Source organism: Armigeres subalbatus, chromosome 3 (genome assembly GCF_024139115.2).
Source record: "Armigeres subalbatus isolate Guangzhou_Male chromosome 3, GZ_Asu_2, whole genome shotgun sequence".
NCBI classification, from domain to species: Eukaryota; Metazoa; Arthropoda; class Insecta; order Diptera; family Culicidae; genus Armigeres; species Armigeres subalbatus.
In genome coordinates this window covers 263,881,748-263,897,494 of record NC_085141.1, presented here as the reverse complement: position 1 = coordinate 263,897,494, position 15,747 = coordinate 263,881,748, and the positions used below count along the sequence as shown (strand labels likewise).

The 15,747-nt window shown below is 42.6% G+C and overlaps 1 protein-coding gene across 1 annotated transcript; it reads left to right on the top strand.

Annotated features, from left to right (window-relative positions):
• The first annotated feature begins 8,697 nt into the window (after positions 1–8,697).
• Positions 8,698–9,453, top strand: LOC134222444 (uncharacterized). Its single transcript, XM_062701588.1, has one exon. It carries the CDS (start codon positions 8,698–8,700, stop codon positions 9,451–9,453), a length of 756 nt encoding a protein of 251 aa, XP_062557572.1.
• The last annotated feature ends 6,294 nt before the right edge of the window (positions 9,454–15,747 follow it).

The window sequence follows — 15,747 nt, the reverse complement described above, 5'->3', positions numbered from 1 at the left end:
TGGGCGCCCCTCTCTTACTAAGGAAAAATGTGCAATATTTAACAATAACAATAACATTTTGATTCCCACCTTAATTATTTTTATGCCTACCTTAAATGAATTTTTATTATGGCGGTATGTCCCTGGAAAGTTTTTAAATGTTGTGAGCTTTTACACTAATTTGCAAAATATGGTGAGATATGTTAGGACTTGGTAGAGTCGTGGGCATTTCTGGATCCTCGTATGGAATCTGTTGGAACACCAAGGCTGAAAGATCATTAAAATTGCTAAACTTGCAGCTCATAGTGCCCTAACGGCTGTTTCTTGCTTTTAGTGGAAGAAACTGACGTACTTGCAAGTACATAGCAGGGAAAAGAGATTTGAAAATGGTGACAAATCATATACTTATGTCAAATGGTTGGAACAAGGATATCCAACCCTGAAGTGGATCGATCGATGATCGAAATCGCTATCGGAGTTCGGATCAAGAAAGATACAACATAAGAATGGATCTGTCAGTGGGCTGGAAATGGATAACATCCAACTTTGAAGTGGTCGGAATCGACATCGGAAGCAGGACGGTCATGTGGTAAAATTATGCTATGACTGCCAAGGGGCAACTAACTCTAAACTTTCGACAGTATCCCAAAATACTAACAAATACTAGCGACAAACTACGTCGTATCTACGGTAAATTGATCAAATGAAACGAAAACACGTACAAAATTATCACCTATTTTTAAACACTTGTCCCTAACCAATTTGTTCGTAAAAAATGTATTCAACGGCGAAACTTGGTATAAACATAAATGAATGTGAATTATGGAATATATTTATCTATCAGTGTTATTTTCATCTTTCTTATACATTTTTTAGTATGTAAAACATGCGAATGGCATCAATACCGATAGAGGGATTAATCAGGCGTTTTCTTATTTATATTAGTCCAATCACCATTAAAAACACCTTGATAAACAAAGAATGAACATATTGAGATACACAGCTATCATAATATCAATCGAAAATTCGTTCATATTTTGAAAGGAAGTACGTCAAATCCCAAAATTCGTTCAAGCTTTTAACATACATGAGTACGATTGAATTTCCATTGAAAGATCGGTAATTCGTTTAAATTTCATGGGAAATTCGTTAATGTCTCTTCGGAAATTTGTTCGAATGTCATTCGAAATCTCGTTCGAATGTCCATCGGAAATCCATTCGAAAATACAAGTGTGAAAGGAGGCTTCCGAGCCTCTTGAAAGGAGGCTTCCAAGCCTCTTGAAAGAAGGCTTCCGAGCCTCTTGAAAGGAGGCTTCCGAGCCTCTTGAAAGGAGGCTTCCGAGCCTCTTGAAAGGAGGCTTCCGAGCCTCTTGAAAGGAGGCTTTCGAGCCTCTTGAAAGGAGGCTTCCGAGCCTCTTGAAGGAGGCTTGAGGCCTCTTGAAAGGAGGCTTTGAGCCTCTTGAAAGGAGGCTTCAAGCCTCTTGAAAGGAGGCTGAGGCCTCTTGAAAGGAGGCTTCAGGCCTCTTGAAAGGAGGCTTCGAGCCTCTTGAAAGGAGGCTTGAGGCCTCTTGAAGGAGGCTTCCTGAGCCTCTTGAAAGGAGGCTTCCGAGCCTCTTGAAAGGAGGCTTCTGAGCCTCTGAAAGGAGGCTTCCGAGCCTCTTGAAAGGAGGCTTCTGAGGCCTCTTGAAGGAGGCTCTGAGCCTCTTGAAAGGAGGCTTCCAGGCCTCTTGAAAGGAGGCTTCCAGGCCTCTTGAAAGGGAGGCTTCCTGAGCCTCTTGAAAGGAGGCTTCGAGCCTCTTGAAAGGAGGCTTCCAGGCCTCTTGAAAGGAGGCTTCCGGGCCTCTTGAAAGGAGGCCTGAGCCTCTTGAAAGGAGGCTTGAGCTCTCTGAAAGGAGGCCTGAGCCTCTTGAAAGGAGGCCTGAGCCTCTTGAAAGGAGGCTGAGCCTCTTGAAAGGAGGCCTGAGCCTCTTGAAGGAGGCTTCAGGCCTCTTGACAGGAGGCTTCCTGAGCCTCTTGAAAGGAGGCCTGAGCCTCTTGAAAGGAGGCTTCTGAGCCTCTTGGAAGGAGGCTCTGAGCCTCTTGAAAGGAGGCTTCTGAGCCTCTTGAAAGGAGGCTTCCGAGCCTCTTGAAAGGAGGCTTCTGAGCCTCTTGAAAGGAGGCTGAGGCCTCTTGAAAGGAGGCTCTGAGCCTCTTGAAAGGAGGCTTCTGAGCCTCTTGAAGGAGGCTTGGGCCTCTTGAAAGGAGGCTGGGGCCTCTTGAAAGGAGGCTTCCTGAGCCTCTTGAAGGAGGCTGAGCCTCTTGAAGGAGGCTGAGCCTCTTGAAAGGAGGCCTGAGCCTCTTGAAAGGAGGCTCTGAGGCCTCTTGAAAGGAGGCTGATCCTCTTGAAGGAGGCTTCAGGCCTCTTGAAAGGAGGCTTCCGAGCCTCTTGAAAGGAGGCTTCCGAGCCTCTTGAAAGGAGGCTTCCGAGCCTCTTGAAAGGAGGCTTCCGAGCCTCTTGAAAGGAGGCTTCCAAGCCTCTTGAAAGGAGGCTCCCGTGTCAAATGAGATAACATCTGATTCACCGCGAATGAAGTCCGTTGTGAACTTAGAGGTCTTGTTAAGTACCACTTTACTCTACTCTACTCCACTCCTACTCCACTTTATAACTTTTCCGCTAATACGTTGTTGTATTCATATTCCTAGACCAACATTTGAAAAGGGTGTAACAGCCAAAATTATTCCTTCTGATTCTTCGTCCACAAATAGCTATGTAGAAGAAGATGAAGGAGTAGAAGTGGACGAGAATCAGAAGGAATGAATTTTGGCAGCTACAGCTCTTTACAAATGTTGGTCTAGATTTCTTATAAGTAATATTTATAGCCTTTAAGGACAATCCTCACGGAGTCCAAAATTAGATGCATTTGCGTTTTCAAGGGCATCCCATTTGAAACGGAAGCCACGCACAACTGTCATTTTTATTATTCCACGCATGCTGCGACGCGGCAAAGCAGAAATAAAGAAATGACAGTTGTGCGTTTTATTCCACTCTTATTATTTATTATAAGTATATTAACAGGCATCCTACAGCCCAAATGATGTTAAATAAGGTTACAATAACTAATACTAAAGCGGTTTAACATGTTACAAAAATAAATAGAATCTTAGAACTTTACACGAGAAGCATACAAATTGGAAAACCGACGCCTTAGGTTAAGACCACTAACACTAAAGTCAAACGCGGAAGCGACTCTATTAAATATCCTTTGCAGTCCATTCATCGCACCGTACATGCTGTAATTGGTACGTTGAAACGGTAAACGGAGCAAGGAGTTATTTCTCAAAGACCGAGGGGCAACGTTGATGTTCACTTGCCCAAGAAGCGATGGACAATCTAAGCGACCTTGAAGAGCGTCAGCAATAAACAAAGCCCTCGCCGTATTCCTACGCACATGCAGGGGCTCCAGGTGAATTAGTTGACAACGATCGTGGTAACTCGGCAGTTGAACAGGGTTTCTCCAGGGTAACTTACGTAGTGCGAAGCACAAAAACCTGCGTTGTACCGACTCAATTCTTTCAACGCCGTTGTTGTACTTTGGGCTCCATACCTCAGAAAAATATTCTAAGATGGAACGCGATAAGGAGAAGTATTGCACTTTTAAGCAATAGATGTCAGTAAATTTTTTTGCAATTCTGAAAATGCATCTGAGAGATCGAGAAGCTTTGTCCACAACGTACGATACATGCTGCTTAAGTGTGAAGTGGGAATCCATGATTACTCCCAAATCCATGATAGGGTCCACGCGTTTGATTTCTGCATTCAGTAAACGAAATTAAAGCAAACCGGATTTTTTTTCGTGAAAAAGAAATTACTGAACATTTCTTTGGGTGTACCATCATACGGTTGAGCCTGCACCAATCAGCGAACACTTCAAGCTGTTGCTGGAGAAAGCGACAATCTTCAGTAGAGCGAATGAGACAAAACATGTTCAAGTCGTCTGCAAATGATAGCCGTGGAGCCTTCAGAGCTAGATGCACGTCGTTGAAGTACAGTAGAAACAGGAACGGACCCAAGTGGCTACCTTGAGGTATACCTGATGTTGAAATAAAACTGGGTGCCTGGGGATCTCCGATTACAACCACAGTCTTACGGTTTGTGAGGTATGAACGAAACCATCTTAAACAACAACCGGTTATGCCGAACTTCTTCATTTTTTCAATCGCAAATCGTTGCATCATTGACAATGGTGCCAAGTGTTTGGTTGAGGGTCAGGGCCTTGTTCACAGCGTTCTCAATTTCCACGGCTGATAATACCTCATTTGAGAACACGCTCGAGAACTTTTCGGAGAAAAACGAACAGATGGATGGAGGTCATGGATGAAGGTAATCCAGATTCCTTGCGTTGCTCGTTGACATATTGCTAGAAGCGTTTAGAATGCGACTTGAGGTTGCGTTGGATATTAAGCTGATGTTGAGAGTAACATTCCTTACTAGCTCGCTTATACTCATAGATGAGCCTAACATAATGGTTCCGAAATGAGGCCGAACAATGCTTGGTAAACTGCCTCAAAGCAGCTCTTTTAGTAGTTTTCAAACGTCACAGCGAGCTCGAGTACCACGAAGGACTGACTACCTTACGAAAGACTTTCTTCAGCACGTGTTGATCAATGACATACGCCAAGACGTTGGAAAATATTTGCGCTGCGATCTTCACATCTTCTAGATCCAGAATGTTATGCCAATCGATAGAAGACAGTAGCTCAGCGATATTACGATGGTTGGCTTTGGGAAAATTGAAGGATATGGATTCATGAGAGTCGTTGAAATAATGCTTCAAACCGCGGTATACCATGACGAGCAGCGGCGGGTGATGTGCCACTGATTTGACTAGTGGCGCAGGTGCAATCTATGAAGATATAGCTGTGCTTTGATCGCTAATTAAACAGAGGTCGAGACGACGATTATTCTCGTTGGCGATGGAATTAACTTGAACTAGTACTGCTGAGGCGGTACTCCTCGACCGTGGAATTAATTCCGCCTATATTTTGGTAGTAAAGCAGCAGTTGTTCATGTGGCTTCTGTGACGGATGCGACGAACTGCAAGCGGTGAACGAATCAATACGGGGCTTTCCTTAGCCGTGCGGTAAAACGCGCGGCTACAAAGCAAGACCATGCTGAGGGTGGCTGGGTTCGATTCCCGGTGCCGCTCTAGGCAATTTTCGGATTGGAAATTGTCTCGACTTCCCTGGGCATAAAAGTCTCATCGTGCTAGCCTCATGATATACGAATGCAAAAATGGTAACCTGGCTTAGAAACCTCGCAGTTAAAATAACTGTGGAAGTGCTTAATGAACACTAAGCTGCGAGGCGGCTCTGTCCCAGTGTGGGGATGTAACGTCAATAAGAAGAAAAAGAAGAAGAAGAAGGTTGAGCATTGCTTGCTACTTTTAGCGGAATGGTGCTTGAACCGCTACGCTTAACGGATTCCTTAGTAGCGTCAGCGGAAACGGAACGGTTTATGTTTCTATCGTTGCATCCGTGAAGAGTGTTGTGCCCTTGAAAACGCAAGTACTTTTATTTTTGGATTCCGTGAGGACTGTCCTTAAATCCTTGAAATAAACAGAAATGTTTGACATTAGTCTGTTTTTTTAAAAGAAAAAACTTGATTGACTATACCCAAAAAACAAATCTTACAAGTAATGTATAAAATCTGGGCATATACAATTCTGTAAGCTTTTCATACAAAGTATGTATTAAAATCTTCCGAAATTGTATACATGCCGAATTATTATACAGTTTCTGTAAGCTTCTTATGCAGAACTGTATTAAAATCTGCCATCCACTGGTTGGGTGTAAATATTTTCAGTAAATCTTCAGCCTTTGATCACAATATTTTCTACCTCTTGAATGTCATGAAGGCACGCATTAGAACTCCCTTGGCCGTCATTACCCAGCGCAAAATACAGGAATCAAAATGTGTTCCAATATCTGTCGGAAATGCTAAAATTCTAACGGAAGTTCGTTTTAGTTTCCATCGGTTTCGGTAAATCAACCAATCCCATAACTTTATCGCAAGCATGGATGTCAAATTAACACAACTTGGAGTAAAATCAGCAGTGATTCAAATCGTTCGGGGCTGTCAGTTTGAATATGAATCTGAAACATTATTTTTCCAGCAGCTGTTCTAGATTCATTTTTTATACTAGTCAACTGTCAAAAAAATATGTTTTTCTTTATTTTCTTAATGCTATAAAAACGGTATTATAGTGTATAAAAATAAAAATAGTTTGGTTAAGTAGTGTTTAATTTTGGGATTTAATGTAAATTTAGATGTGTAGATTTCGAATTGTGACAAAATATTTTTTTAGGTTCTGCCGAGACATTGTAAAGTCAATAGTTTCGCAGTGTTGATTATAGATGGCCATCATCTGATTGAGAGGTCCGAATTTTGCATAATTTGTACGGCAGTGATTAATTAAAAATGTATGTCGATGACGCAGTTGTCGAGATGGTGTGTAGAAATTTAATTTCGATAAAATGTTTGTTGAATCAATACGCTGCGAAACTATATCGTTAACTATATCGTATATTCGTTGACGGCCGCTCGACAACGGACCAGATCTTTACTGTACGGCAAATCCTTCAAAAATGCCGTGAATACCAGGTCCCAACGCACCATCTGTTCGTTGATTTCAAGGCGGCATACGACAGTATAGACCGCGTAGAGCTATGGAAAATTATGGACGAGAACAGCTTCCCAGACTGATCAAAGCAACGGTGGATGGTGTGCAAAACTGTGTGAAGATTTCGGGCGAACACTCCAGTTCGTTCGAATCGCGCCGGGGACTAAGGCAAGGTGATGGACTTTCGTGCCTGTTGTTCAACATTGCGCCAGAAGGTGTTATGCGGAGAGCCGTGTGTAACAGCTGGGTTCGATTTTCAACAGGTCCAGTCAATTTATTTGCTTCGCGAATGACATGGACATTGTCGGCCGAACATTTGCAAAGGTGGCAGAACTGTACACCCGCCTGAAACGTGAAGCAACAAAAGTTGGACTGGTGGTGAATGCGTCAAAGACAAAGTACATGCTTGTGGGCGGAACCGAGCGCGACAGGGCCCGCCTGGGAAGCAGTGTTACGATAGACGGGGATACCTTCGAGGTGGTCGAGGAATCCGTCTACCTCGGATCCTTGCTAACGGCTGACAACAACGTTAGTCGTGAAATACGAAGGCGCATCATCTGTGGAAGTCGGGCCTACTACGGGCTCCAGAAGAAACTGCGGTCGAAAAAGATTCGCCACCGCACAGAATGTGTCATGTACAAGACGCTGATAAGACCGGTTGTCCTCTACGGACATGAAACATGGACAATGCTCGAGGAGGACTTGCAAGCACTCGGAGTATTCGAGAGACGGGTGCTTAGGACCATCTTTGGTGGTGTGCAAGAAGACGATGTGTGGCGGCGAAGAATGAACCATGAGCTCGCCCAACTCTACGGCGAACCCAGTATCCAGAAGGTAGCTAAAGCCAGAAGGGTACGATGGGCAGGACATGTTGCAAGAATGCCGGACAGCAACCCTGCAAAGATGGTGTTCGCTTCCGATCCGGCAGGTACGAGACGGCGTGAAGCGCAGCGAGCGAGATGGGCAGACCAGGTGCAGAACGACTTGGCGAGCGTGGGGCGTATCCGAGGATGGAGAGATGCGGCCTCGAACAATTTTTGATTCAGTGTTATCTGTTTAGATGTAAACTAAATAAATGAAATGAATGAATGAAATCAATCGCAAAGGACATCTACATACGAATAAAATGACCAGACAATTTTATCGGAAGCTTCGCCAGAGGATAAGTCCTGGTGAAATAGCTCTGTGAACTGTCAACCTACACCTGTGTTCAGAATAATAGCAGCGAAAGCCGTTTTCCATACAAAATGGTCAACTTTGACAAGCTGTAACTTTGTACCCCGATGACCGATTGAGCTGAAATTTTGGCAGTGAACTACAAATATGATGAAAACTACGTACCAATTTTTTCGAATAACGCGTTCAAAAATTACGCACAATTTACAAAATTACGCTATTATTTTGAACAATTCGACCTAGTGCGTAATTTTTGAACGCGTCATTCGAAAAAAATAATGCTTACCCGAGCAAAGTCTGAAAACATAATGAGAGCATATAGAAAACATATTTTGATATTGATATCAAATTGAAATCATGATTTGTTTTCAAATATGAATCATCATGACTGATTACATGTTTTGATCTCACTTTGCTGTTGATTTCTAAATTGTATGATCTGATATCAAACTGTGTACTTATTTTGTTATCGGAATCAATATCAAAATTAGTTTTCGATTTGCTCTCATCGATAGCAGGAATAGTTTTCGATTTGATGTCACAGTAAGATTTTTCTGCTGTAGCTTTTGATCTTTTAACCGTTAAAACGACCAAAAGGATATCAACCTAAGTTATCAAAATTAGGCGATTTCACAACAACAAAATTAGTTATCGATTTGCTCTCAAGCTTTGCTCGGGTAGTATGTCCAAAATTTTAGCTCAATCGGTCATCGGGGTGCAAAGTTACAGCTTGTCAAAGTTGACCATTTCGTATGAAAAACAGCTTCCGCTGCTATTATTCTGAACACAGGTGTACGTCATCATGCACTGGTCTATGAAGGGATATGTAGCAGTGTTTGTTTGTATGGTGACTCGTGCAGTGCATTTGGAGCTTGTATCTGACATGACGACCAGTGAATTCGTTGCTGCGCTGCAGAGATTTGTAAGTCGGCGTGGTTTGGTGCATCAACTACATTCTGATAACGGTACCAATTCCCGTGGTGCTCAACATGAGCTTCATCAACTGTATCAAGCGTTTAAACAGGAACAAGAGACCCACCAAATTGAATCCTTTTGCTCGTCGAAGGGCATTGAATGGCACTTTATTCCGGCAGATGCTCCTGAGTTTGGCGGTATTTGTGAGGTGGCAGTGAAGTGCATGAAAACCCACTTGAAAAGAATTGTTGGAGCCACATCTTTGAATTTTGAGCAGTACGTGACCATTCTGTCGGAAATAGAGGCAATCCTGAACTCCCGTCCACTATTTGTGACTAAATCAGAGCCTAACGGTTTCGAAGTAATTACGCCCGCACATTATCTTAATGGTCGTCCGCTAACTGCAATACCAGAGCCCTCCTACGAAGATATTAAGACGAACCGATTAGACAAGTGGCAGCATCTGCAGATGCTTCGAGAGCATTTTTGGAAGGCCTGGTCTCGAGACTACCTCAGTTGCTTGCAATCTAGAAAGAAAAATCAGAAGCTTGAAGCGAATGTAATTCCTGGGATGGTTGTACTGGTGCACAACCGAAACTTGCCCCCTCTACAGTGGAAGCTTGGAGTAGTGACTAAAGTGTTTCCAGGAGTCAACGGACTCGAAATAAATATTTCAAAGCGGCGCAGTATGTTCGGTTTACTGAAGAAGTCATGCGATGCTTAAACGATATTCTCCTTTCGTCCCTTCGTATCGTATCCTGCGTGGAGAGATTTTGCCGCGCCAACCGACACACACACACAACCCACCCAGTGGAGAGTGTTTCGAGAAGCAGAGGTACAGTCCCGCGCTACAGTGCGGCAGTGTGTTGAAGTCAATCAACGTGTGAACAGCCATTTTGTTTTCTTTAAATTTGAATTAGTTATTAAAGATGAGTAGTTAAGTAAATTTCAGTGTTCAATTATTTCTAAGTTACGCAGTCCCAATACCGAATAAGTTTCCTGGCAAAAGTGACACGGTTTCAAGACAAGGCATCCAAAGAGGGATCCTTACCCTCTAGCCTTGAGTTCCTTAAGAAAGTGTAACAGTCCACTTTGCTCGTTCCCCCAGACGGAACAACAACATACAACAAGTCTTCGCGAGAGTTGTAGCAAAAGTGCTCCTGACATACTTGGCTAAAAACACCAAGTTCATAATTTCATTACTTTTGGAGATTTATTGCTTTTTATACCAATAAGCTATGAAACTTGTTCGACGTCTAAGTAATACAGCATATGGAGACGCATGGTGCATTGGTTCATCAACTCCTTGTGATGGAGATTGATTTTTGCTTCACATAGTAGGAAATGGTTTTTGATGAAACATTCCTCACATACACTTACAACTCTACCGTTCATGTATTAATTAAAAGTTCATTACTTTATACCTAATTTTCCACATAATGTACATATTCTCATAATAATTTTCAGAACACTGTAAACATGTTTGATTTTTTGGTGGTAATCCGTTCGTTAGAAATATGTGTCGCTCACACAACAAATAAGTCATGAATCTGACTCATCTCCATAGGTGTATATATGTACATTCGCATTTTATGTGCAGTCTCTTGTTGTGCAATAATTTGAGCATGAAATGAAATAAGATTGCTAACACATTCAGTTTGCTTGTTGAATTCGTAGTGCCGTGTCATGGAATAACCTAAAAGCATCGTAATGGTACGGCAGTTAAGCTTCCGAAATTAAATGTTCCCACTTTACGAGAACTGTTGCATGACTCTGATTCTCAATGAAAACTTTCGCCTTGTCATAACCTCCACTCACCCATTAGTATATATCTTCAGTCATTATGCACTTGATTATGATTGTCGCCAGTTAGTGTCGCAGTTTTCGGATTCGAACACGAAGCTCTCTGACCCCGGAAGCTATTTACCCCGAACAGCGTCGCTTCTTGCGTTTTCTCCGCCCGAGAGGTAAACTTTTCCGTTTTCCGCCGGCTAATAGACTTGATTGCGCTTTTAATGGAGTTATATTTCGCCAGCTTTTGATTCAGTTTGGCTTGCCGGCACCTTCGAGGATAGCGCATTGCTCTCCTTAGATATGTCACCAACCGACTCCCAGTGGGCTTCTGTGCCAACTAACTCACTCTGCGAAGTATAGTGTCGTATCCATTTCTCGTCTGGCTTAGGTTGATGGGTTTTGAGTGTGGACTTCATTGAACAATAATCGATAAATGAGAACTAAAATATACATACCTGATATATTTTTCACCGAAATGTTCAATCTATCCGATCAAACGCAACAACTCTTGTCAGACTCCGTTCCAATCGACGCACATTATGTTTTGAATCCGCTTTGAAGATAATGTTTCATGGAAATTATTTGTAAATACAGCAGTTAGTTTGGCAGAAGAGTTGCAAACACAAATGAGTAAATCAAATCATCATCCAGCAGTTGTCAATTGCAGCGTAATGAAATTTAATTATTTTTCATTTATTTATTTGATAAATAAATAATTTATTTTACGAAAATAACATATTCGAGAAAACAACTTTTCTCGGCAAATATAATTCGCTATAAAAAACGATAATTCAAAATTCAGTTTGCCTTCTTTTACAAATGATGCTCAATAATGAAACACAAAAACTGCGAATCAAACAGGCAATTCCGGGCAAGGCCGGGTACATACAGCTAGTACATAAATAAATTGTGTACACTGTGCGGTGCTTGACATTTTTAGAACTCCGCAATGATCTTTTCGATCCTTCGGGTTGAACACATCTGGCTCAGAAACACACCCCGCCGTTAGCTGTACTAACCCATTTGAATATTATCAATCAAATTGTGACAGTGCATGTCTCGAGCATAGCTGCATCAAAGACGCGTCTGTAAGATTGCGTACGGCGGTAATCCCAGAGATCATCCACCCACGCTGTACACGTCGGTGCAATTTGAGCAGGAATGCTCTGGAAATTTGTCTAATAATTGTTCAGTTTCTCTACCAGCACTAAATCGTATATGTTGCCACCCATAATGAACGCAATATTCTGGCGAATGCGTGAGGAAGCACGCATATCGCTTACATTGACCAACATACGTCGAATCCTTCGGGGTCTCGTGTTGACTGCGCTGTAGTATGTGGAATTTGAGAATCTCTACCCTGTACCCTGCAACTGATTGTGAATGTTTGCATCCCGATGTCTGGATGGATTGATGACTGACGCCATCAGAATAGAAGGCTACTGGCTGGATGCAAAATTCGACAAGAAGGAGCTCAAGCTCTGAAGTGCACGCTAATGCAATTATTTATCCCGGTGGTTTCCCGTGACAGGAAATTGATTTAGATTGAGGAAATTATAGCAAAACAACACTCCAATCACATCAGCTATGGTTGCACAACAGAACATGCAACGTTAGCCAAGTCGGTTGATTGTGATAAAAGCTTCTAATGGCTGGCTGAGCATGTCACAAAGGTTGATGGTGCCTTCGGATATGCAGAAAAAGTGTGGTCACCTCGTGCGTGTTGCGTTGTTTCAATAATTCAGTCATTTATGAGACAGCAGAAAAAAAGTGTCATTCATAGATCAGATAGATTATTCATGATTTATGATTACAGGTTAGAATGGATTTTTAAAGGATGTTTACAGCAATGGTGATTATTTGTATTATTCAGGTTTTTGAGCTTTTAAAGCGATTTGGTATGTTGCTCACCACTGCTAAACATTTTTCTTATGAAATTATCAGACATAAGAAGTCCTTTTTTAATGTATTCTATTTCCCTCAAAGGCCGTTTTATAACCAAATAAGTTGGGCCCCCCTTAGCCTTGCGATATGACGCGCGGCTACAAAGCAAGACCATGCTGAGGGAGGGGGGGGCTTAGTTCGTTTCCCGCTGCCGGTCAAGGTAATTTTTGGTTTGGAAATTGTCTCGACTTCCCTGGGCATAAAGCATTATCGTGTTAGCATCATGATATACGAATACAAAATGATAATTGCTTAGAAATCTGTTTTTTTTACAAGGAAGAATGCTATCACGCAAGGCCCAGCACACGTGCTTAGTAGTAGCCTACGTCTACTGGCACACATTTTGGAACTGTTGGACATCATCACCGATAATGCCGCAACAGCAGTCGAAGCCCTCTTGCACGCATAGTCGACATGGCTGCCGAAGGTCAGTTTGTCGTCTATTACGACCCCAAGGAGCTTCAAACTCGTCTTTGATGCAATCGCGAGTTCACCCACGCGAATCACTGCATGTTGAACCAACTTGCGGTTGTTGACTCCGTCTTATGTTGAGCGAGCTCCAGACCTCTAGCGCCCATCCAGTTCGCCACCGTGCTGATCGCGTGTGCTGCGGTCAGTTTTACTTCAGGAAGTTTCCGTAGTAGACCTCCAACGTTACGTCCTCAGCGAAGCCGACGATTTTAACACCAGGAGAGAACTTTAGTTTCAGAACCCCGTCGTACATAAGGTGCCATAATACCGGGTCCAGTATTGAGCCTTGCGGAACTCCTGCGGTAATAGGAACGCTTCTCTGACCGGCATCAGTATCGTATAATAGTACACGGTTCTGGAAATAGCTTTCCAAAATCCGGTACAGACTACGCCGGTGTAACGAGAGCGCGATGACATCCCAGCTTGCGCTGTCGAATGCGTTCGCCACATCAAGTGTCACTAACGCACAGTAGCGAATATCTCGCCTTTTCTGTTAGATCGCTATCTCAACGGTCTTTACCACCGAGTTTATAGCGTCCAACGTTGACTTACCCTTGCAAAAGTCGAACTGATTGCGTGCAAAGCCATCCGTACCCTCTGAGTACGGGGTCATCCTGTTGAGGATGATCCTCTCTAGCAACTTGCCCGTCGTGTCTATAAGATATATGCCGATGGGTCGCCCGGCGGCTTCCCGGCTTTCGGCAATAACACCAATTTCGCCTGTTTTCCATCTTTCGGAGAATCTACACTCATCAAGGCATCTCTGTATAGCTAGCCAAAACATGTTCGGGTTCGCTATATTTGCTGCCTTGAGAGCGCTGTTCAGAAATCCACCACGCTCCGGGGGCTTTGTTCGTTACCAGGGATTGGCCACCGCGAGTAACTCTTTGTTCATCACCGAAGCCACCATTTCGGCCGCATCCATATTGCCTTGCGGTGCAGGAGGCCAAGGACTTGTGGCTCGGGACGGGTAGAGTACCTCAATAATCCCTGCCAACCTATCCGGGGACAGTTGGTCTTGGCCATCACTATCCTGTAGGCGTCACCCCACGGATTCGCGTTGGCATCTTCGTATAGGTTGTCGAAACACGCTCTCTTGCTGCACTTGATTGCCTTGATAAAGGCCAGTTTCGCAGCTCGAAACACTTCACGGCGGTCCGCTCTTTCATCCTCGGTGCGGACACGTTACATCCTTCGTCTAGCCTATAGACAGATTGATCGAAGAGTCGCAATCTCGGCACTCCACCAGTATACCGGACGTCTGCCATTTCTCGGCAGGGCTTTCCTTGGCACGGTGACGTGGTACGCACGTGATAGGACCGCTACCAACGCATCCCCACTTAGACCTTCAGTGTTGGCTTCCAGTCCCAGGGCCGCGGTGAAAACTTCGTTGTCGAAGTGATTGGTCAGCCACCCATAGACCTAACAGGGAATGATCTAATGGCCACCTTGGTAAGGCATAGCAATTACAATAGAACACACAATTGATCTTGGCTATCGCGACACCCTCAGCACCCGTCACTTCGAAAGCAATGCTATTTATGAAATCGTATTATGTGACGACCGTTGGTTACCATAGGTATTTATATTGATGTTTTTGAAATTTTTAACCTCATCAATGCTCAAGTGGTTTTCGTGAGGGTCATTGGCGTTACCAACATTTTGTTTCATATTAGTTTTATTATTACAAATGGGATCGTTTTCCCCATAGTACGTTGTTATGTGAGCAAAAAAATGACCAATTTAGTAGAAAATTGTAATCAATCAAGTTTATTTTTAGGATTCAAATGATAGTGGGAACCGATATTATTTCGGGTTTTTCGCGGTTAGATGAAAATAATAACAAATTTAGCGTGCGCGGCTCTTTAAAAAATGTCCTTTTAGAAAATCCGTTTCACATTTCTCTAGATATCGCTTCAGGAATCCATCTTTTATGTTCTGATACTAGGAACCAGAAGCTCAAATTGAAATGTCTTAAGTTTCCAAAAAATTTTCAAGTTTCCTCCAGGATTTTGCCCAAAACAGGATCTTTTAGAGTCCGAGGATATATGTTAAAAAATCACCACGATAAAAGTGTTCTCATAAATCATTCTAATTTTAGGTTTCTCTATAATTCCTGTTAGAGCAATTAGTTTTCATGAAGAGTTTTGAAATTTATCACAACAATCCCAAACTGATCAAAAATACACATGTAAATTAATTGAACGAAGTTTTCGGATTGAAAATTAATGGTGTCGTGATTTTCAGTTCTTGAACCATCATCCTTCGCCGTTTGAGGGGACAGTTTCTTCACAAAGATCCAATCTCACGCCGATCGAGAAAATCTTGGGGATCTTGATAAATCCGCTACTTGCAAAGCTTGATGTTCTTGATGAGATGCGTTCGTCACGCCATCCGTTGTAAGAATGACCTCTTGCCCCGTTGACACTCGCCTTTTATACAGTTTGGCGTTGGTAACGGTGATCTGTTGTTTGTTGGTCTTAACCACGCCTACCATGATGCAGCTAGCCAAACTTCTGGAAATTGTGATGTAAACACCTAAAATATCATAGAGTGACGAATTTCAATATTTTTTATTGTAGAACGAAATGATGTTTAAATTTGAATAATTTATCAAGCCTTATTCTCTACAAATGGCATATTTTTTTATTTTGTGGGAAATGTACAATTGTACATAGGTTTCTTAGTTCAAGTGTTGTAAACAATAAAATAAAATTTTAAATAAAACTGCTCATTTTTTTGATAACATTATTGATAACTTAATAATCTGAAGAACAGAAATAAACTTAACTTAGTGGTTCAAAATCAT